A 21731-nucleotide genomic window follows, 5' to 3' on the forward strand; every position below is an offset into this window, starting at 1 on the left:
GACTTCATATAAAGCTCTGTAACATGACTCCATTTGAAAAATATCTTCTTCTAGGAAACTAATACAAGCCTGAGTTACCCAAAGTAATTGTTATGCATGTCCAAAAGATAATACTGAGTTCGTATTCTCCTCCGCTGCCTGTTTTAATTACTGAGGACATGTTTGTTTTGATGCTACCATCCTCCCAGTATGTTTTCAACATTCTCCTGATTCATGGAAAACAAGGGTGACGCTGGCAAAACTTATACTCACTGGCGTAAGCTATTTTCAAGCCTTTACCCTTAATGTTAAATAATTTGACTGTACTGTATATTGATAATGTCTTTCCAGCCTGCTAAAACTGACTGGACTTAAAAAGCAGACATCAATAGGGAGCAAACTTCTGGCGGTCAGATTTTTTGACACCGGGGGTCTGCATTTTTGCGGTGAAGGGGGATAAACCCTGTGCTAAGCTAGAAGCAGCTGCTGGGTGCAGCATGCCGAGAAGGCTGGAAACGGGTACGGCGTAGTGTTGGTTTTGCATGGCTGATAAGGTGGAAGGAGAGTGGACGTTAATGGTGGTTGGGGCTTGGGTTGTGGCCGCCAGGACGGCCATAGAGGTAGCAGCAGCGGAGGCGGAAGGAGCGGACTGAGCAAAGCCCATGTTGAGGTCAACTGAAGACGCTGCGGAAGCGGCCTGCATGGTGTATTTAGCCATCTCTAAGCTGCAGGTTGTGTGATTGGGAGGAGGGACGGGGGAGGGAGGGGCGAGATGGCGAGGGGTTTAGAAAAGGGAGTGAAAAATAAACAGGGGGAGGATGGGTGAGACAAAGGAGAGGGGAGGTGAGAGAGAGGAAAAAACACAAGAATCAAAGAAGGGAAGTGTTAAAAAGCAGAGACAATAAGGAATTTAATGCAGTGAAGAGAGCGGAGCAGTGAGCTGGAACAAATCCAGCCTCACCCTGAGCACAATAACTCTGCCCTCATACAATAGCATTGTGTTTGGCTGTCTTATCATCGGACTGTGATGTGAAGCCCTGCTGGACGTGGCCAACCTGCGTAATGTCTTACCTGGCGTTGATGAGGTACTGGGCCACGCTGATGCTGGCCAGCGAGCCGGTGATCGTGACTTGGCGCATGGGTGAGCCATCAGTGGCGCTGGCAATTTTGATGTGAGCTCCAGAGACCTGGCGAATCTCATTGATCTTGCTGCCTTGTCTTCCAATTATGCAGCCAATAAACTAGAAGGGGAGGAAATGTAACAAAACAGCTCAGGTTTCCGTTTTTTGCAGGGATTGGATTTCAAGGCAGCATTTGGAAGTAACCACTGTGGTGACAGCAGCAAAAACAGATCCAGGTAGATTTCAACAGAGGAAAAAAACATTTCTAGCTTTGGAATTGTGAAAGCACAAACATCTTCATGAGGCGGTATAATAATATTACTAAAACAGCTTTCTATAATTGTAAGATTAAAAGGAATGTAATGATATTCAGAATGTCATCACTGGATCCCTAGCCATTCAACTCTATTAATTTGAAGGAACACTCAGATATTTTGGGTGATATTATATTGAGACCCATTTGCTTTCCTGCTCACAACTAAATTAAAAGATTTATATCACTCATATCTGTACCTTAGACTGTGTATAAATATGGACAACAAAGCATTTTGACCTGGTGGCTGGCTGCAGTATAGGTCATAAACTCCACCTCCTCTATGTCAATGATTGACAGCTCAGACTGATTCATGATCTTAGCCTTATTTCAGGATAATAGGGAGAAGTGGAGAAGCATCGTCCCTCTCTATTTTCCAATTTTATTTACTTTAATTCTACAGAAATATAAAGCACAATTATCTCAGATGTGTGTTACTATAAATCCTTAGAAACACTGATATATTGATGTATTGATATATGTATTTTCAAGATAGCTGATAATATTAGCACAACAACAATATGGCAATGGATTTATGTATCAATTTATCTGAGAGACAGAGGATGCAATACGCTGTGCCCCTTTACAGGAGGTGAAACCCTAGTGTCCAGACATTGCTCATTAGCCTTCCTGCGTGGAAGTGTTGATGACAGTAGCATGAGGATTACCAGTGTGAGTTTTAGTGCTGCAAGAAAACAAACAAGGTGGCACTTACATCATTAGGTATTGCCAGCTCTTGTGAACTTGTGTGGGCAGATGCATCCAAACCTGCAAAGTAGGACAAGGAATGCTAACAACAGCATGGCACTAATGGCTTCCACTTTCATGGCATGACAAGTTGGCCTACTTTATCTAGGCTATCACAGTTCAGTCTGCTAAATTAGGAACATTCCAATGGCATATGGCACAATGTTTTTTCTAGTTAGACACGTACATATTCAACACACATTCTATAAACACATTTTCGCAAGACTACAATAAAATAAACTAGTTAAACATTAAAAGTGAGCATGTGTTCTTCAAACCAGTGCTGCCAAAGTAGTCATACTGTTTTGTTCGCAGTTAGTTGTGGCAAAATATATGAGTACATGGGATGGTACAGGTCAGGGATGGTTTGGCCAAGACAATGTTAGATTTAGGGGAGAAATGTTGCAGAGGTGAAGGATGGGTCAAGAGATTAGGACTTGATTTTTTTTTTCGGACAGGGAGACTGGGCAAGTGGAGCAGAAAGTTTGGGAGGATATGAGAGATAGTGAGAAATGATTAAATATTAACTCTAGTGTAAATATTTCCTACCATTTTTCACATTTCACTCTCAGAGAACGCTCTTTTTTTCTTTTGTATTCTAACCTTTACATTGTTTTGTCTGCTTGAGTCTGTCACATACTCTTTTGTGTTATACATATTTCAAGGACTGACTTTAAAGATTGTTGTCAACCAACTACATTTTTGGCATTACCTTAAAACTTACAATTCTGTTTACTATCCTTCCATCTTTTATTCTATCCTCTGGTACAACCAGAGGCAAATTACCAATGCTTTTTTTTTTTACATATAGGAATCTCTCTAAAGTCGCTTTCTACAAAAAGAACCTGTGAGAAAGTCTGTAAACTCTGAAGGAATGGAGACATCCTTGATCCTCTCTGAGGTGACAGGGTTGTTTTAATGGTGTGATTCGTAGAGGAGTGAAGACAGAGGGATAGATGGACTTCCCTGGGGAGCCGTGGGTACGTACCAGGGAAGGTAGGGTGGCTCTGCCCAAGGGAAGGGAGGGGGATATGCTGCATAGCCAACTGGTGAAGCTTGGTCAACTGCAGGGTAGGAAGGAAGTTAGAGCTAACCAATCAAACTGGATTATTTCAGAGGAGCTGACAACTACAACAATCTGAAGTTCACAAACATCACAGACGGTGTCAGTACGAAGAGTTTAATTTTCCTTCAGAGAGCATGCTGGCTTATCTAGGCAGTCATCTGAAAATGCTGGCTACAATGCTAAAACTGATCATGAATTCTTTAAGATCTTCCATTTAATTTCAATCCGTGCATGCTGCTACCGTGTGTTAGAGTTAGTAATGTCAAGAGTTCAGGGTTACTGAAGTTTCATCTTCGCAGAGTAGGGCACACAGAGGGCGTAGTGGTGGCTTGGAAGGAGTGGGCAAGAGTAGGTCATTACGGCACATGTCAGTCACCCAAACAAGCATACTTACATCTTGATGTGCAAAAGCATACTGCCCTGGAATTGCAAAGGCCTGGAAGGAATAAAAAGAAATGTTATGAAACACGTAAAAACATGGTTATGTGACTGAGAGGTACAGACGGGTTTCAACATGTCACTCCAAATGGGAATTTGTCATAGAGCACGAAAAACGTGCTCAGTACAGTGGTTTCTGAAAATCCATTCCTGACCTCTTTTCCATAGCTCTAATGTGTATAGATTTGATGGAATTTCATCTAAATGTGATCTGCTGTCCCCCCCGCCACCACCCTCTTTTGACCATGGCCAGAAATCCAATAATATAAACAAATGTTTGATAGGTCAGAAGAGACTGTGCCAAATTCAGGACAGTGGCTAGCGAGCTCTTAGAAAACGTTCTTTAGTCACGGCATTGTTCAGATTTGCCACGGCAGGGGAATTATTAATGTAAATGGATGTTATTCAGCTCCACCAAATACTTTTCAAAGAAGATCATTTCTGCATCTTTCTGCTTGCAGCATTACAATATGAAGGGCTTATAGTTGAATAACTACATAGATGTGACCTTCACTTGGTAAAAACATTCTCTATCAGTGTGGCTCTGAGATCCCACATAATAAGGGGCCTGTTTGCTAAGGTTTTTCACAAAGAGGCTAATATCAGAGCTAAATAGCCTGCAAATGGGTACTTACTTGTGCATGGTGCTGCGGTGCTAATACTGCATGAGCACCTGCAGGCATGGCCTTAGGACGGTAGGGAATAGTGGCTCCTTTTGGTGGAGACTAGAGACGCAGTCATGCCAACAGAAAAGGAGAGAGAAAATTATTCACTGCTACAGCTGAGAAAAGAATGGCACTGAGGCATTTTATATCCTTTTTATATCACTCGGTTAATCTCTTCATACCCCACTCATTGCTTGGACGTGACTTAAGACCTTGAGCTAAAGAGACCTATGATACAACTTTAAATAGACCGTTTATCCTGACGTTTCAAAGTTGTCAAGTCAAGTCTGATCATAAATCTAAATTATTTTTCTAAGATTAACAATGCAATCCATTTTACCTATATTTTTAGGCTTACATAAATCACTATAAAAAGTGATAACACTATGCTGAAAAATGTCATCATGACGTGTCTAGCAAGTATCTCCATGCTGACTGGGAGTATGAGGAGAGGTCAACAAGCCACCTCTTCCAAGCCATACTAACTCAACATCATAAATCATAAATCAGATTTTTTTTCTAAAATAATACATCAACATCTTTGTGTTAGACAGGAAAATATATAGAAAATGGAACCAAATGGTTTTACAAACTAATAATGCTATAAAGATGGATGTTTTTGTTCTGTTGTAACGCATTCGTTGATGCAATAGAAAGTGCATGAAACAGAGAAGTTGAACTTAAATTACTCTGAGTTATGGATGATAACTTTTAACAGTATGTTAAAGGTCCAGTGTGTAATATTAATTGAAAGGGAACTACTGGCAGAAATTGAATATAAAATAGTCCTAGTGATATTTTCACGGGTGTGTAATCATCTACATTTTCAGAATTATGTTTGAGTTTTTTTGATAACTAAAGGCTATGACATGTTCTCTCTCATGTTTGGAAGGGAAGGGAGAGGTGAGGCGTATTCAGCTGCAACATACAACTTCACCACTAGATATCACTAAATCCTACGCATGGAACCTTTAAGTAATACATAACTGTTTTAGTTGAATCAATAAATATATTGATAATTTATTTATATAAAGCACTTTTCCTAACAATGAATTGCCTAAAAGGAATAAACACTTAGAATACAACAATGGAACGTGACAGAGTAGAAAAAATATAGTTATATATATAGAATAGAAAAGAAAATAATTATTCACAAAATGGAAAATATTTCAGTTGATTATTTAATATGAATAAGAGTCAGTGCTTGAAAAAGCGTTTTATGCAGTTTGTAATAAGAGTTGAAAGGGTTAGATAAAAGCAACACAACGATCTGACTGAAAATGTCCTAGATGTGCTCCCGAGTATCTTTTACCGCAGCCTAAACAAATGAGACAAACTTGACGTCCAAACAGAGATGCAGAATGTGAAGATCATCTGCTGCCTGACAGTGCTTACCTCCAGCATGACAGAACAGATGTGTCTTACACACTGAGTGATGGCCTGTGGAGTGCCCGAGATTGTGACAGCCCTCTCTGTGGAGTCCGGCAGCATGTCTCCAGCCACCTGAACCTGGGCGCCTGTGGTCTTTAACATCGCCACACAACAGAAGAAACAAAGTCTATTTACTGCTGAAAAGAGCACTAGCATCACCCAAATTTCGATTCTGTTTCAAGCACTCTGCAAATTACCCCCGAATCCATTTTGACATGCAGCGAGCAGCTGCAAGCCAAGTAGCGCATGGGTGCTCCAATATTTGTTGGAGGCATACACAAATATTGTCCATTCAGAACGAGTATTCAGCCTCCGCTGATCTTTACAGGCATAATCAGTGGGATTTTCATGAGCAGCAAGCAAAAAAATTTGCACACATTTTAAGGCAGAAATATGCAATAAAAGTTTGACTGTGGTGTTTGATGCTTGAGGTTTCGGAGCCCTGAGGGGGGGGTTCTGTCACCATTTAGGTGCAGACAAACAACTTCCTGATGGAGAGTAAGAAAGGAAAAGGACTCCTACCTCTCTGATCTCTTTAATCTTTGAGCCTCCTTTGCCAATCAGTGAGCCACACTGGCTCCCTGGGAAAACCAGGCGAAGTGTCACAGGTGGCTTGCTTGTCACGTTGCTGTTTGTCATTGCTGCAGTAATGTCCTGAGGGAGAATTACAAAAATATATAGTTTTTTTCCGAGCATAGACTGTAAGAATGTCAGATTTATTTGACAAGCCTTTATTTATTTTTCGTGCAAGACTGAGGAAAAGGAGCCTTGACTGTGTTTCAGACTTCACACCAGGTCTTCAAAGAAAATCCTTAAAACCTTGTGTAAAACAATATGATATTATTTCTGACATGCAGAAAGTTGCAGTGGAGTTTGTTGTGTATTTGTTCTGCAGCACCTCTTCAAACTTCTGTGCGATCATGGAGAAAGCTTTGAAGATGCCCTCTGTGGGTCCTGTGATGGTGACAATTCTCTCAGGAGAGGAGCCCTCTGATATGTTGATACGAGCACCACTCTGGAAATACATACCCACAATTATGATCAATGAGCTCTAATTCATCTAAGGGACCCATTAAATCATATATGTTTCCTCAGTAGGGATGAGAGAGTGACTTCTCACCTCCTCTCTCATTTTCTTTACGGTTTCTCCTTTCTGTGAGAAATTATAAATGAGGAGGCTTGATTAGTTTTATATGGCTACGGAAACAAGAAAAGCAAGCGAGAAAGAAAGCAGTATGAATCAATGGATATTGAGAGATTGTAAAATAAATCTACCTTGCCAATTATGCTGCCAACTTCCTGTGGATGAAAAGATAACAACGAGTGGAACAAGTGGCAACACACAGGATTTTCTCTGAACAGCTTCTCACATTTAATCGGATGTAATCCTTTTAACGGCAATGACAGGCTATTACCCGACCATTAAGCTTTTACTACAAAAACACACTAAATTACTGTTACTATTCCCACGTCAGCCCATTACCTTTCCATGCATCAGCAGCCTCAGCGTCAATGTAACATTCAGACTCCCGTCTGAAGCCATCTCTTCCTTGTCAGACATCCTCTCTGTTTTAAATTCAACACTCTGCAAGAAGAAAGAAATTTTCTGAGACAGTTGTTGTGTGTCACCCGTGCTCCAACGTTTCAGGTGGTCCCAAGACATTAAAGTCTATAAAATCCAAGTGTATTTTGATGAAACTTGTGCTACAGTACCCGCTCAGTTGGGGTTCAGATACCTAATTAAAGCAACGTTTATTGGAAAAGTGTACATTTGGACATTCATTAGTGTGATAAGAACTACCTAATTGAAGGAATCATCTTTGGATGAACTGTACGTGTGCTTTAACTTTTCAGTTTGGTCGATCTACTAACATGGAGGAGGTGGAATTTATTATCTATACTGCAACGAGCCACTAGGCGGGGATGGAGATGCTTTTGCTTTACATTTTGGGATCCGTCATTTCATCCATCTTTATATACAGTCTGTAGTCTCTGTATATCGGGATACGCTGGCGCCCAATGTCACCTGTTATTTTCTCCGGCCCTCCATCCCCCCACGATCTTCGAAGGATAAGTGGTATAGATGATGGGTGGATATGGTACTTTATTTTGATTGATTTCAAATATATTTTTTCAATAAACCCTCAGCCTCCCCTGTGTCTGTTGAGCTTGTGTGGGTATCATCACTGCTCCTCCTAACTGCTCTCTTCTTCTTCTGTGTATTTTACGATCAAACGGCTGCAGGAAACGTGAATGTCCTGGGCTCAACAGATTTCTCTGGGAAAGAGCTCCCACATTCTACGTAAAATCTTTCATGAACCTGGTAAAAGTTGCGTCATCGTTGTTAAATCAGTCTGATGCAGTGATTTTAAAAAAAACATGCGGAATCTAAAGTAACTGGAAACTGCTCTGAAGTTGCTCAGCGGCTTTTACGCTTGTAAAGGGAGCCAAATTCCCTCCTTTTTAACAGAATTTATCAGGGGACTGATGCTCTCTGAAGAGTTGTGGATCATTGAAGATAAGCCTATCACTAGGTGCAATCTTCACATGAGACGGTGTCTTTCGTTCCGGCTAAATACAAGTTGTGTGAGTCCCTGTGATTGGATTAGATACAAAGGAAGCCTCTTGTGCAGTGGGAGCCTGAGGATCGAGTGTGTTTGACTGTCTCTTAGTATCAAACTGGCTCCACACAATGTTGGCTCTGTCGTGGCCGCGTATCCAATTTGTTGTATTTGCAGAACAAATAAAGAATGCCGTGACGCAGCAAAGCCAGTTTATGGCATCACAACAGACAGACAGATGTATCCTATATCTATAAAAGAAAAAGGTCATGTTGTTTATTAGATTATCATCGTTTTGAGAATGTCTTTATTACATTTACCCATGCCAGGATTGACAAAGTGCAGTATTTGAGGCACTATGTCCAGACAACTGACTCAGATTGTATTTGTCTCTAATAAAATAAATAAATAAAATAATAATGACGAAACTAAAATACTAGATATAAATACTTAAATAATCAAAATAGAGAATGCACTGTTACAATTGCTTTTTTGACATTAGGCCCACTGATTAGCCGGTCACATGTCAGACTTAAAATCTAAACCTAAAATCTGTAGATTTACTCGCAGAGACAAGGGAGGAGGTAACATGGCGGCACGCTATTGGTGAGTGGGTGTGAGGCAGTTAATCCAAAGTTTAAATCAATCCATGGTTTTAACCCTACGACATTTTAAAGCAATGGTTCAACGAATTAGCGAAATACACTCATCTGCTCCCTGGCCGAGAGATTGAGTTAAAAAAAATACGGAAAACTTTCTCTTGTTTGAATTGTAAAGTTAAGGCTATAGACAACTGTTAACTTAGCTTTGCACAAAGGCTGGAAACATGGTGTGTAAACCTATCCCTGCTGTGTCCAAAGATAATCCTCCTACAAAAAACTAGTATGTTACAACTTCAGTTTTAATAGACAGAGAGAGCAGCAGAAACAATCTTCTCTTTTAACTCTGAAAGCAACTAAGCCTATTTCCCTAAATGTTGAACATGACCTTTGACCCTCCCACACGCTCAGGCTGAGATACTCACACAAACCAATAAATACAGAACTCTCTGCCGCCATTCCACTCCTAAAAAGAAACAAAGGAGTAAGTTTGACTCTAGCATGCTTACTCTGGCGATAACACAAGAGAAATGTAGCAGCATCAGTGTGATAATAATAAAAACATGTCTCTCTGTGAGCTGAGTTTACTCTAAGATATTGTTCACACATTCCAGTGCGGAGCCTAAACACTTAATTCAAACCACGTTGTGAATAAGTGGAGGGGGTGTCTTCCTGTTAACAAGACTCAGGACGCTCCGTGCATCATTATAAAGTTGCAGTGAATGCATCAAATAAACAGCGACATATCTGTCTGATCCTATGGCCCGGGATTTGTTTAGTTAATGCTAAGACCCTTTTGACCCATTTCTGTCACCTCGAGCACGTCAGCACCCACTCAAGACTTTCAAACAAAACACTGGTGCACAACAGCACCCACATAGTGTACGTGATGAAATGGATAATCTAAAGGAAGCCAGCACCCGCAGCATTAACACAGAAATGTGTCTCTGAGACAATCCAAAACAGGCCATTAATCCTGGAGGGAACTGAAGAACAATGTCTAAGTGGATTACTTGAGGAGATGTATTTGAAAATGTGCTCAAATTTGAGGCTAACACAAAGGATTCAGAAGATTGTGATGAAAAGATTATTGTAAGGAACATTATTAGAAACAATAGTGATTGAGGAAAAACATACTTAAATAGATGTGTTTTTTTTCAATGCCCACAATTTGACAGAGCATGTTAGAAATAATTTATCTTTATCGACATAATAATTGCTTTTCTTCTAACACAGCAGTAACTGCTTATTCAATATCTGACTGAATGTTCTATTAATAACCATTTGTGAGCCTCTGCATATTAGATTAGAAGCACAGGGCCTTACAGCATGGCTTTCCTCCCTCAACACAAGGGTTACCGTACTGCAGATTCATCACATGTCTGGTTTAATGTGATATTATTTACAGCTCAAACCGTCTCTCAATCTAAGATTTCAACAAAATGCACTATTACTGCAAGAGAGCACAGAAATAAGAATCAGCTCAAATTAACTCAACCTAATGTCAGTCAGGAGAAGTGTATTAAGAAAAAGCCTCAAGTTCTTTAGTATCCTTTAAATATATAGAAATTGAAAGGTAGAGGCAGAAATAAAAGGTACTTCAGGTCTGGCGAAACCCAACATTACTGTAGACTACAACATGGTCACCAACACAAACTGAACTCTGAGCCTCTCCGTGTGGTTTGGTGAAAGGCCTGACATGTAATGCAACAAGAATGAGTGGTGTAAATCACTGACCTTAAAAACAGAATACTTGCTCCTCTTCTTTACTTCCTCTATCTCCAAAATGAACGCTCTTTTACTTTGTAGTCTGTGTTCAATGTTTGCCCCCTTTGTTGGTTATCCACAGAGTGGACAGATGGCTCCCTGTGCCCTCAGACCGGCTGGAGCGGAGGCTGGCTTTGCTATTAGTCCCTCAGCTTAGCCCAAGATAAGCCCCGACGCAGGGCAAGTGAACCCGCATCTCTTGCTTAATTCTCCCTGTCACAGCCACCAAAGAGGCGTTCCTCCGCACGGAGATCCACGAGCCGAAGAGGCCTGAGGGCAGGGCAAAGAGGCTCTACGCCTGGACACTGTCCAGCATGTAGAGCGAGCTAGACTTACATCCACCACCACAAATAAAAAAACGAGGTCTAGCCTTTTGCAGGCATCAAAAACACACCGAGAGACACTGAAGAGAAGCTTTGTTAACAAGTGTTGCTCTGTGACTAACAACTCTGCATGACTGCTGTGTTCTTCATTCGATTTTCAGAGAGCTTCCTGGCTGCACAGGGCCAGATTTTCTCTAAAACGAAATCTCTCTGTATGAAATCGATGCTTTGTACGAGGAACACGACTAATTGAGGGCTGGGAAGGACAATGTGGTGTTTGGGTTATTTAGTGATGTTAAGCACAATGTCTTGGTGGGGTGCTTCTCCCCCCCCCCTACTGCCTCTGCCCTCCCCCACACCAAGCCCCTCTGCCCTAGTAATGAGGCCATACTGGTAACAATACAGCCCTTCTGCACCGAGAAAAAAAATGCATTCAGCTGAGCTTCAAAATGTGAAGGAAATGAATCAGTGAAGCATAAGTGGCATATTTAATTACTATTCAGTGCGTTGCACAGAGACAATGATGGCTGCTGTGAGCCTCATGGCCGTCTATCAGGCATCTAAGCAGCTCCACATTACATTCACTCCTCAATACAACTTCTGAGTTATACTTCTATGATTAGAAGGACTGAATGTCTTCATGAGAACAGAGAGATGAAAATAATCCTTTAAATTACAAGTATATTGCTTTGTATCCTCACGTTTAAAGGCTTCTGCAGGGTTTAGACTGTGTTAGGTTAGGATTTGAGGTTATGGAACAGAGGTCAATAAAAGTCCACAGAAGTGTAATAAAACTTTTAGAACAGCGTGGCTTTGTCAGTCCAAGCTGCAAACACACTCAACCAGAACAAAGCCTTCAGAGCTGTCAAGGACACGACTCCTGACCAAGTGTGTGACAGCTATTTCAGGTCAAATCAGAGCCCATGAGATGATCAGGTATTTCATGCCCATCACTTGCGACTAATTTACTCCTTCATGTTCCTTGTGCTAGAATGAGATTAAAGAGTCATGGATGACAAGTAATGGGATTACTGTGAAGTGTTGGTGTTATCAGTTACTGTTAATGCAAGAGGGGTAGATTTCTAATTGGGAATAATCTGAAATATTAAACAAAATGGGGTCATGGTTCTACCTGAATTTAAAGAATAACTGTGATTGATTATTTTATCATTATCTAATAACACAGCAGGTCTGCATAGCCCTACCGTCGAGTAATCATTACACTTGAATAATGTATCTAATCAATATTTTTTATCGGATTTTAAAAACCATTATTTATATGTGTTTAATCCTTCATGGGTCTTGTGTGTCAGTTAGTTGATGTAATCAGTTACCACTGCTAAAAGAAGAGTAGATTCCAAATGTCTTGGATGGAACAGACTGTAGGTTGCATTTGCTATCATACTATATGGCTACTAAGTGCACATCTTATATACATGTTTCTCTTTCATCCATATATGTGCTTAATTTTAATGTCATCAGACATCTGAAGACACATTACATTTACCTCTTGGGCCTTTGCAATAATTGCTATGGTCTTTTATGATTTGAAATGAATCATATTTTAATTTATAGTGATAGTTATAACGTTTGTATAGTGTCATTAATAACTTTAGAATCATTCTTCACATTCAGAACCAGGATGATGAATCAAGTTTTTATAATTACTTAAAGCAGTGTAGGATCTTGAAATGAATACCTTGAAATAATTGAGGGACCCCTATACATATATTGTATAGTGTGTGTGTCACTGTTTGTGTTTTACCAATACGGATAATGTATGAGTCAGCATAACATGCAGCATATCACACATATTTCAAAAGATAGCAAAACTGGGTGTTTGTGCATATGTCCAATTTTTACAGTAAATGTTTTTTTAAATAAAAAGCTGTTGCAATATCAAACATTTCCCCCCATCTCACCCTTTGGTGTAAGTTTCAAAGCATCTTTTATCTCAGTAAATATAAATCATAGAACATTGTTATAACAAAGACATCAAATTAATTCTCAAACATTTAGCAAAATGTTCATTTTCAAATTCATAATCTCTGATAATTTTTAATTTTACTTATTACATTGAGTAATTATTTCATGATTGAGGTTGATAGTACACACAGTATATTTATATAAAAAAGAAATATATACAGTAGTCATAAATATTAATGTCCAAAGCCAATATTTAAATTCAATTCACTTTTATTTGTATAGCACCAAATCACAACCCACACGATCTCAAGGTATTTTACAAAATAAGGTCGAGACTTTATTATAGAGAGACGTAACAGTTCCCACAACCAGCAGACACGTGGTGACTGTGTGCAACTATCAGCTGATGGTTTAAACTGTCACAGTAAAATCAGCTTTAGTCATGGAGGAAGGAGGAAATCGGGACAAACCAGATTGTCACATGACTGAAGAGCATTTATTACGCCACAGTTTCCACTATAATGTGCTCTGTGGGTCCAGTCAACTGTGTGGGAGTGACTAAAGTTACCTTGGTGTGTCAGCGGACTGGTTGAGAGGAGCTGGACTTCGAACAGAGCAGGAGAGTGTAAACTGTCAACTTGTCAATGAGTTTACAGACTGTGTGTGTGTGTGTGTGTGTGTTGACATGTGTGTACCCTCAGCAGTTCCACTGCCTGCTCTGTAGCTCTCCTCCTCAGCAGAAAGCAATCTATGGATTTCCGCCAACTGTGCTCGTTTGAAACGTTCCTGCAGGTCTCCGGCCAGTACGGTTATGATGGGAGGCTGGAGGACGTGGTCGAGCAGGAGTTCGCTCGGATCAAAGGTAAAGACCGTGTGCAGACATGGTGGAAGTAACGGGAGAGCGCAGGCTGATCGCTGTAATTGCTGCTGCCCCCCCCCCTGTAAACAGGAACCACCTACCTGGATCATGCAGGAGCCACCCTGTACCCCGAGTCTCTGCTCAGGAACTATGGCCTGGACTTATCAAGGAATGTCTACGGTGAGGGAAGTGTTATTTTTAATGTCAAACACACAATTTACTGGTTCCAAAAACTAGGATTTTTTATAAATCGGGGGCCATAAAGGGGCCCCACTTCTCACATAGGGGTCATTTATATGTCCAACATCCATGCACAATTCATGATCCAAGCTGCTTTCAGACATGCACTGAACTCTGGAGGGGCTGTGTTTGAAAATGCAAATGTCCAACATAGAGGCTCCAGAATTTTTTGTGGAGTTTCAGTTGCCAGCCCCCTGGAATAAAGTCGTGAGGATGTCTGAGTGAGTCCATGTGAGAGCACAATAGGGGATCCTCCACAGGACTCCCTGATGATGTGGTTTCAAACACTTCACAGAAGCAAAACTGGAAGAAAAAAAAAAGAAATCAAATATCTCTCTAACTTCTACACGTCTATATGCCATACACATAGAAGAGACAGAGGAAGATGTCGAGAGATCTTTTGGTGATAAGGGAAGATGCCAGTGTCTAAAACATGAGATCTCTACAGCGGAATGAATCCCTTACTTCCTGCATCCGCCGGCTTGACATCCGCTCAACTGAATCCTCTGGAGATTTCTGGGTTGTTTCTTGGATGCGTCTGAGCGGAGAATCTCCTGCTGCATTTTGCATTTTGCATGTCTGAGCTCATGTCTGAAAACAGCTTCATAAGGTGCACATTCCTCATTCTTTGTTTACTGTTAGCTCTCTAACTTTCTGCAAAGTCACACACCATTTAATATATTTTTCTAAATTTGTCCTTGTTCAAGCACATTGTGTACTTCAAAAAAGCTTTAACATTTTTTATTTATTGTTAGTATCAGGACAGGGGCCCTTCATGAACCAATCAGAATTGGCTCCCGAACCCATCCCTGGATTCACCCTTGTATCTAAGTTTTGTTTATCTCCTCAACAGGGAACCCTCACAGCCATAACCCCAGCAGCAGATTGACACATGACACCATAGAGAGGGTCAGATACAGGTAAAGTCTATTCACGCCGTAATACGCCTTTATAACGGGGCCCTAGTGAGACCCTTGAATTAAACTTTACTGGTTGAAGTTAGTTAAAAAATAGAAAATTTTCTTACAGGGTATTGCAGCATTTCAATGCCACCCCCGAGGAGTACTCTGTGATTTTCACTTCTGGTTGTACAGCCGCACTCAAATTAGTGGCAGAGAGCTTTCCCTGGAGGCCGCAGACTGCGAGAGAAGCAGGGAGTCACTTCTGCTTCCTCAATGACAGCCATACCTCTGTAGTTGGCATAAGAGGGTTGACTTCTGGCCGGGGGGTAGTTACCCTGCCTGTCTCCCCACAGGACGTGGTAGACAGGGCAAAGGACGAGCCTCGGGGTGAAGATGACATTTGCCAGACACCGCACCTTTTCTGCTACCCAGCACAGAGCAACTTCTCTGGGAGGAAGTATCCCCTTAGCCACGTGAAAGGTATCCAAGCAAGACGCCTCTACCCAGCGTGCGACCACCGAGGCCGCTGGTTTGTGCTCCTCGATGCCGCCTCTCATGTCGGCTGTTCCCCTCTAAACCTACAGGAGTGCCCCGCCGACTTCATTCCCATCTCCTTCTACAAGATGTTTGGCTTCCCCACAGGTCTCGGGGCCCTGCTTGTCCGTAACGACGCAGCAGGCATACTAACAAAGTCTTATTTTGGAGGAGGCACAGCAGCAGCGTACCTTTCTGGAGAAGATTATTATGTGCATTCAGCAAACATTTCTGACAGGTAAAGTACTGCACACGCCTGCCAAAACCTTGATATTCTCTGAGGTTACAGTTGCTCTGTATCCTTACTCTGAAATGCAATGTTTTCTTGCTCCCTGATACAGATTTGAAGATGGAACTGTCTCTTTCTTGGCCATTGTTGCTCTGAATCACAGCTTTGAAGCTCTCTACAAGATCACAGGTGTTGTAACAAACCGTGTTGATTCTTAGAAAAACGTCTAAAACCTCCTTTAATAGCAAAGTCCTAATAATGCATATGCAAGTTCTTCATATTGAGTAATTGCCTCAGGTTAACACCAACACTGTCCCTGTCGTTTACCCTTTTTTCCTTCAGGGGGCATGCATAACATCCAACAGCACACGTTTGGCTTGGCCCGCTACACTTACATGCTGCTGTCAAGTCTTTGCCATGGCAACGGGCAACCGGTGGCTTGGATTTACACCGAAGGCCAGTTTGAATGTCCGAGCACACAGGGTGCAATTTTAAACTTTAACCTAATGGATTCTCATGGATTGATAATTGGGTATTCTAAGGTAAATAACCAGGGAAATAGGACTTATTTATATTTTCATAACAGTTTCAATACGACACATGTATGAATAGGTAGTACGTGGACATATACCAAACTATTCCTCTGCTGTCCTCAGGTGGACAGAATGGCCAGTCTGTACAACATTCACGTGCGCACAGGCTGCTTCTGCAACACAGGGGCCTGTCAGTCCTTCCTCGGGATCACCGATCAGCAGATGAGGAGAAACCTGCAGGTAAGATCAAGCAATAGGAAAAATGTCAAAGTCTGTTAGGGGGATGAGGAGGTAGAATAAAACATTGTCCTTTTTTTCTTCCAGGCCGGCCACGTCTGTGGAGACGGCATCGACCTGGTGGACAGCCAGCCGACCGGATCGGTTCGCGTGTCCTTTGGTTACATGTCAACATTTGAAGACTGTCAAAAGTTCCTGAACTTTGTTGCTGAGTGCTTTGTGGAGAAACCGGTCACAGTGGACCAAAAGAAACTCGAAAAGCTAAAAACAACCACAGCGACATCCCTGGGCTCAAATGAAGATCCGCCGACCAAAATTTCTAATGGAGAAATATATAAAGGAGATGAGAAGGAGCCCACAGAACCATCACTGAAGGGATTTGGACACAGAGACTCAGAAAGCCACGGGGAGGCTTATACTCTCACCAGCATCTACATATATCCCATCAAATCATGTGGAGCACATGAGGTCTGAGCAGAGTACCACCCAGTCTCTTTTCATTCCTTTTATTTCTTTCTCTACCTCTCCTTATGTCTTTTCCTCTCTCTGTTTTGACTGGGCTGTTCTTCATGCAGGTGCACGACTGGCCGGTGGGACCACAGGGTTTACTCTACGACAGAGGCTGGATGGTTGTGAACGCAAACGGCGTGTTTCTGAGTCAGAAGAGAGAAACACGTTTATGCCTAATTCACCCACAAGTCCACATGCCTTCAAACAAATTGCTCCTGCAGGCTTCAGGTCAGACAGTCTGTCCGTGGCTCACTGAAAATAAACACACCATTTAGCCGAAGGAAATTTCACCTGCAGGTGAATAAGTGTAACTTGGTTAAAGGATGTTTTGCTGTTGCCCTGCAGGAATGAACACCATTTCTGTTCCTTTGGAAAACAACACTCCAAAGCAGACAAGCCATCAGGTGTGCCAGAGCAAAGTTTGTGGTGACAGGTGAGTTGGCAAAGTTAAAACATCTGAAAGCAGCCGCTGCAGGATATACTGTCACACATATCATGTGCTCCATATCTTTCACTCATATCAATGCATTTCTCTTACTCCATCTTGACTCAAGCTCTCTACAGTGGATGGCATTATGAGGCTTCCCTCTCTCAGCTTCATATGAATTTCCTGTTTTTTGTTTTATCATTTGTAATGGAAAAACAAACAATGAACAAGAGACGATATTAATGCTCTCAGACAGATACCTGCATGACGAGTCACTGGCTGAAAACAAAAGTGTTCATCCAGTGATTCTTGGATTAGATGTCGCCGCAAATAGTAAGCAGCATCAAACTCTGTCTATTTCCCCCAGGGCCTGCTGAATATAATCGTCCTCCCTCTTCCCCCCAGGGTGGAGACTGTCGACTGTGGGGATGAGGCTGCTTCGTGGCTTTCAGACTTTCTTGGACAGCCGTGCCGTCTGATAAGACAAAGTCCTTATTTCACCCGAGACATGAAGAAGAGCCCGAGTGGAGGTACACTACATATAAGCATTTTACCTGTTCTGTCCGGCTCTTCTTCCTGGGCTTCCTTTACAGATTGATCTGTACAAGAGAAACACAGTGTAGCTGAGATCTTGCATTCCCTCCTGCTGCTTACTTGGAATTTAGAATTTTTTAATTTTTTCTGCTTTTGCAAGTTACTCTCTTTTGAAGCATGTTAATGAGAAGATGAGAAGTTCAGGCTGACGTTGGATATTCTATTGATAAATGAGGCCCAATCAGGGTCTTTCTATTCCAGGTAGCTTTATAAGATCATCTTTAACACCTGAACACCACATGGTGTCACTGATTACATTGACATGGACCTTATTCTAAATGAGACCTCATTTCAATAATGATATTAACATGAGTTGCAAATATAGTACTTATATTTTTTGATTATGACATATACATGTTGACTTAATGTCACTAAGGTTGGAGTATTTTAAATGTCTTGATTTGAGTATTGCTTGTTCAGAGGATGTTCTTATTCAGGTTAAGGTAATCAGAAGATTCTGTTTACATGACAGAATCGCAGACTATTGCCTTTATCAGGTTCATATTGGCATATTACTGTCAATGTAAATATAGTTATATAGAATAGATCAAATAGATAGTAACTCCATATGGTAATAATAACAATGACCTGACCAAATGGACCTAAACGCTGGCACTTCAGTTGTGGGAGGAAAATACAGCATAAATAATCTCCACTTTATCATATTCAGAAACCATATTTTGAACATGACAGGTGCTGATGATGAATGTGACAAGGCTGGGAGGATATGTCAGACAGCAAAGATAGATGTATAGACCTAACATCAGACATTATGAATTTCTAGTACATCGGAGACTTTAATATACAGAGGAGGCGATCAGCACCACTGTTTTATACATGTAGTTTAGTGTTCATGTTACAATGAGCCAGTAAACTGAATAATGTCTTCTGGCTCTGAAGGAGCTGTCAAGTCCGGGAATATTACCACGATGATGTCATGAATATCAATTGATCCTCTACCACAGTTGCTATATCACAATGTGCTGTAAATTTATAGTAATTACTACTTCATGTATGTTGATATAAGTTTGATCGATATTGATAAATACAGTTTTTTTCCACATACTATATTACATTAGAACTGAATTTGCAGCCTCTTTGGGGATGCACATGGTTGAATCCAGAGATCCAAATGTTTTGCTGAAGTCAGATAAATCACTGGAGTAATATGAAGCCTTTCCTTTCTAGCTGCCACCTCCACATCCCTCTCCCTGGTGAATGAAGCTCAATATCTCATGATCAACCGTGCCAGTGTGGAGCTCATTGAGAAACAAATGAGCCGCAGGTTTGAACACAGAAAGTGTTATTAAAAATATGCAGTGAAAAACACCGGGATGCACGGACGCCCAAACATTTTTGCATTGCAGTGGATAATTTCCTCGGGGTGATAATGTAACATGCAATTTCCGCATCCCCTCTTCTCCTCAGTCGGGACTATTCTGAGGGCGATCAGCTCCTTGACACACAGAATGTCATTAGCCGCTTCCGAGCCAATTTAGTCATCACTGGAGTCGAACCATTTGAGGAAGATAATTGGTCACACTTGATTATTGGCAACACTCGATTCGTGGTGAGCTGACACTTTGAGATAAAGGTTGAAATCTTCACATGCATTAAGAGCGGATTCTTCGAAAATGAATGTGCTCCCTGTGTGATTAACCCGAAGGTGGCAGGGCAGTGTGGAAGGTGCCAGATGGTGGGAGTAGACCAGGAAACAGGGACCAAAACAAAAGAGCCGCTTATGTCTCTGTCTGCTTACCGCAGAGGGAAGGTCGGTCAAACTTACTTCCTCTGCAGTGTTATGTTTGTGCCAGTGTGTTTGTGCATGGAAGGTACATAAAGTTACGCTGCCTGTTATTTTGTTAATTTTCAGGTGACTTTTGGTGTGTACCTGACCCATCAGCTACCCAAGGGCTCCCTCTCTGTTGGCTGCCTCATACACCCTGATCCCCTCACTTCGTGAAGAGGCCATCTGCATCAACAGCCTCTTTTATTTATTTTGGTGATATCTTTGGTCCTAACCACTCACGCCCTGAAACCCATGTCATACACTGTGTGGTAAAGTAGATTTGAAGTAATCATTGCATGACAAAATTACAATTTGGATATGTTGCTGTTATTTGGGGCAAAAACAAGTTAGGCTTGATGCTTTAATCACAGTTCATGTTAACCTCCCAGACAGCTCTTCCACTGTTTTCACCCTAGGAGGTTTATATTGCTATTTATTCCAAACACAACACCACTGTAGCTGCTGCCAGAATTCAGAAACATGTTGCTCGCTTTAATGAAAAACCCCACCAGAAATCCAGTGCTCGGTACGTACTCCCAAGTGGTGCTGAATTGGACATACTATTTTATACCAGGACATGTAATAATTTGAAAAGAGTAGTAAGGTTAGGTTTGATGGCCAGCAGAAATTTTATTCTCAGAGTAATATGCTCGAATATAAAGTGTATATGTGCTGTACTTATCTGTCAATGTCTGGTAGTAAAGCTGGTCCTATGTTGCTCACCTATGGTGGAGTTAAAGAAAGAGGTGGTTGCGCGGTATCCCAAGGTTTTTCAATTGTATTTGTACAGCGACAAATCATAATATACATTATCTCAAGGCACTGTACATAAAAGGTCAAGACCTTAAAATTAAGGTTAATTTATTTATTAATTAATTAACGTCTGAGTGTTTAAGTACGTGGTGGTCCATTTTAGTACTTGTGTTTTGGGGACTTAAATCTGTAAAGAAAAAGGTCAAAAATGGGAATCTTTTATTTTCACTATAATTTCATCCAAGTGACACACTGAGAGAATGAATGACTATTCCTGAATTTCATAAACTTCCCGAAATGAAACCAAAAATGTCTTAAACCAAAAAGCTTGTCAAATGGGGATCAAAGGTCTACTTTGTGTCAGTAAAGGGGTCAGAGACACATTATGGAGACCCGTTAAGTCCCCATATTGTAAATCATTCAATTTAAGGTTGAAGACATTCAGATTAAGGTTCATGTGAGGGTTAGGGTTAGGCCTAGTAATTTAGGTTAAGGTAAATTAAGGTTAATCTCCAAGCAATCAATGCAAGTCAATGCAAGGTTCTCTAAAGTCATGACTGTGATGGTTTGTGTGCATGTGTGTGTGTTTGTGTGTGACAATATTTAAAGCCCTTACAAACAAAAGTTGAATTAAATTTAGATAGATGACAAATTTTGGAACTGCCCATGTAAAGTGTCTTGATGATGGCGATGGGCACCGTCAATTCATTCCAGAATATTTCAGTTTGGTTGAGATCTGGTGACTTCATAGGCCAGCGGAAATGATTCACATAATTTCAACCCTGGTCCCCTCCTTCATTGACGCATTCACTCTGGTTCTGCCTTCAGTATGTCACTCATCTCTACCTCCTACTGGTGCACAGTCTGTACAGCAGTGTGTTCACTCTGGCAGTGACTGTGAAGCTTTCAATTTATTTAATCTGCACTGTTTTGTTTAAAAACAGACAATTACGTGTGAAATAATTTAATTGATCAAAGAATATTTAAAATGGCTGTATAAGTATGTCACGTACTGTGTATGACCATATATAATGTCACAGTGTAATTTGTATATTGAAGAATGTTTTTTAATCGCATTGTAAGATACATTTTGTGTCAAGTGACTTTCAGTGCCATACCAGCACAAAGAATGTGTCAGATTTAATCATAAACCGTAAATAAACATTGGTGACACATCTTCACTTCCTC

At 41.1% G+C, this 21731-nt stretch overlaps 2 protein-coding genes across 2 annotated transcripts; one reads left to right on the forward strand and one right to left on the reverse strand.

Annotated features, from left to right (window-relative positions):
• Positions 1-319: 319 nt before the first annotated feature.
• Positions 320-10807, reverse strand: zgc:110045 (uncharacterized protein LOC664755 homolog). The gene is made up of 13 exons (XM_053436815.1): positions 10658-10807; positions 7244-7345; positions 7036-7059; positions 6881-6913; positions 6659-6775; positions 6283-6414; positions 5725-5853; positions 4300-4389; positions 3621-3662; positions 3149-3224; positions 2129-2181; positions 1051-1220; positions 320-704 (listed from the first exon to the last, which is right to left on the reverse strand). Exons 2-13 carry the CDS (start codon positions 7319-7321, stop codon positions 365-367), a joined length of 1284 nt encoding a protein of 427 aa, XP_053292790.1. The 5' UTR covers positions 7322-7345; positions 10658-10807; the 3' UTR covers positions 320-364.
• A 2588-nt stretch (positions 10808-13395) lies between these two features.
• mocos (molybdenum cofactor sulfurase) lies at positions 13396-21724 on the forward strand. The gene is made up of 15 exons (XM_053436817.1): positions 13396-13798; positions 13886-13975; positions 14889-14955; positions 15065-15709; positions 15813-15889; positions 16043-16242; positions 16357-16473; positions 16558-16938; positions 17046-17208; positions 17326-17413; positions 17813-17937; positions 19190-19286; positions 19430-19571; positions 19668-19772; positions 19875-21724. The coding sequence occupies exons 1-15, from the start codon at positions 13687-13689 to the stop codon at positions 19962-19964; spliced, it is 2499 nt and encodes an 832-aa protein (XP_053292792.1). The 5' UTR covers positions 13396-13686; the 3' UTR covers positions 19965-21724.
• The last annotated feature ends 7 nt before the right edge of the window (positions 21725-21731 follow it).

The sequence above is a fragment of the Pleuronectes platessa genome, chromosome 12 (assembly GCF_947347685.1).
Source record: "Pleuronectes platessa chromosome 12, fPlePla1.1, whole genome shotgun sequence".
In the NCBI taxonomy this organism is placed as follows: domain Eukaryota; kingdom Metazoa; phylum Chordata; class Actinopteri; order Pleuronectiformes; family Pleuronectidae; genus Pleuronectes; species Pleuronectes platessa.

Excerpts from the sequence above, each read along its gene's own strand:
- zgc:110045 (XM_053436815.1), bottom strand. The coding sequence starts at position 7,321 with ATGTCTGACAAGGAAGAGATGGCTTCAGACGGGAGTCTGAATGTTACA. Across the intron at positions 3,225-3,620 it reads ATGCTTTTGCACATCAAGAT|TTGACCAAGCTTCACCAGTT; the intron begins GTAAGTATGCTT and ends CCTACCCTGCAG. Across the intron at positions 1,221-2,128 it reads AGCTGGCAATACCTAATGAT|TTTATTGGCTGCATAATTGG; the intron begins GTAAGTGCCACC and ends CTCCCCTTCTAG.
- mocos (XM_053436817.1), top strand. The coding sequence starts at position 13,687 with ATGGATTTCCGCCAACTGTGCTCGTTTGAAACGTTCCTGCAGGTCTCC. Across the intron at positions 16,474-16,557 it reads AGATGAGGAGAAACCTGCAG|GCCGGCCACGTCTGTGGAGA; the intron begins GTAAGATCAAGC and ends TTTTTCTTCCAG. Across the intron at positions 17,414-17,812 it reads AGCAAAGTTTGTGGTGACAG|GGTGGAGACTGTCGACTGTG; the intron begins GTGAGTTGGCAA and ends TCTTCCCCCCAG.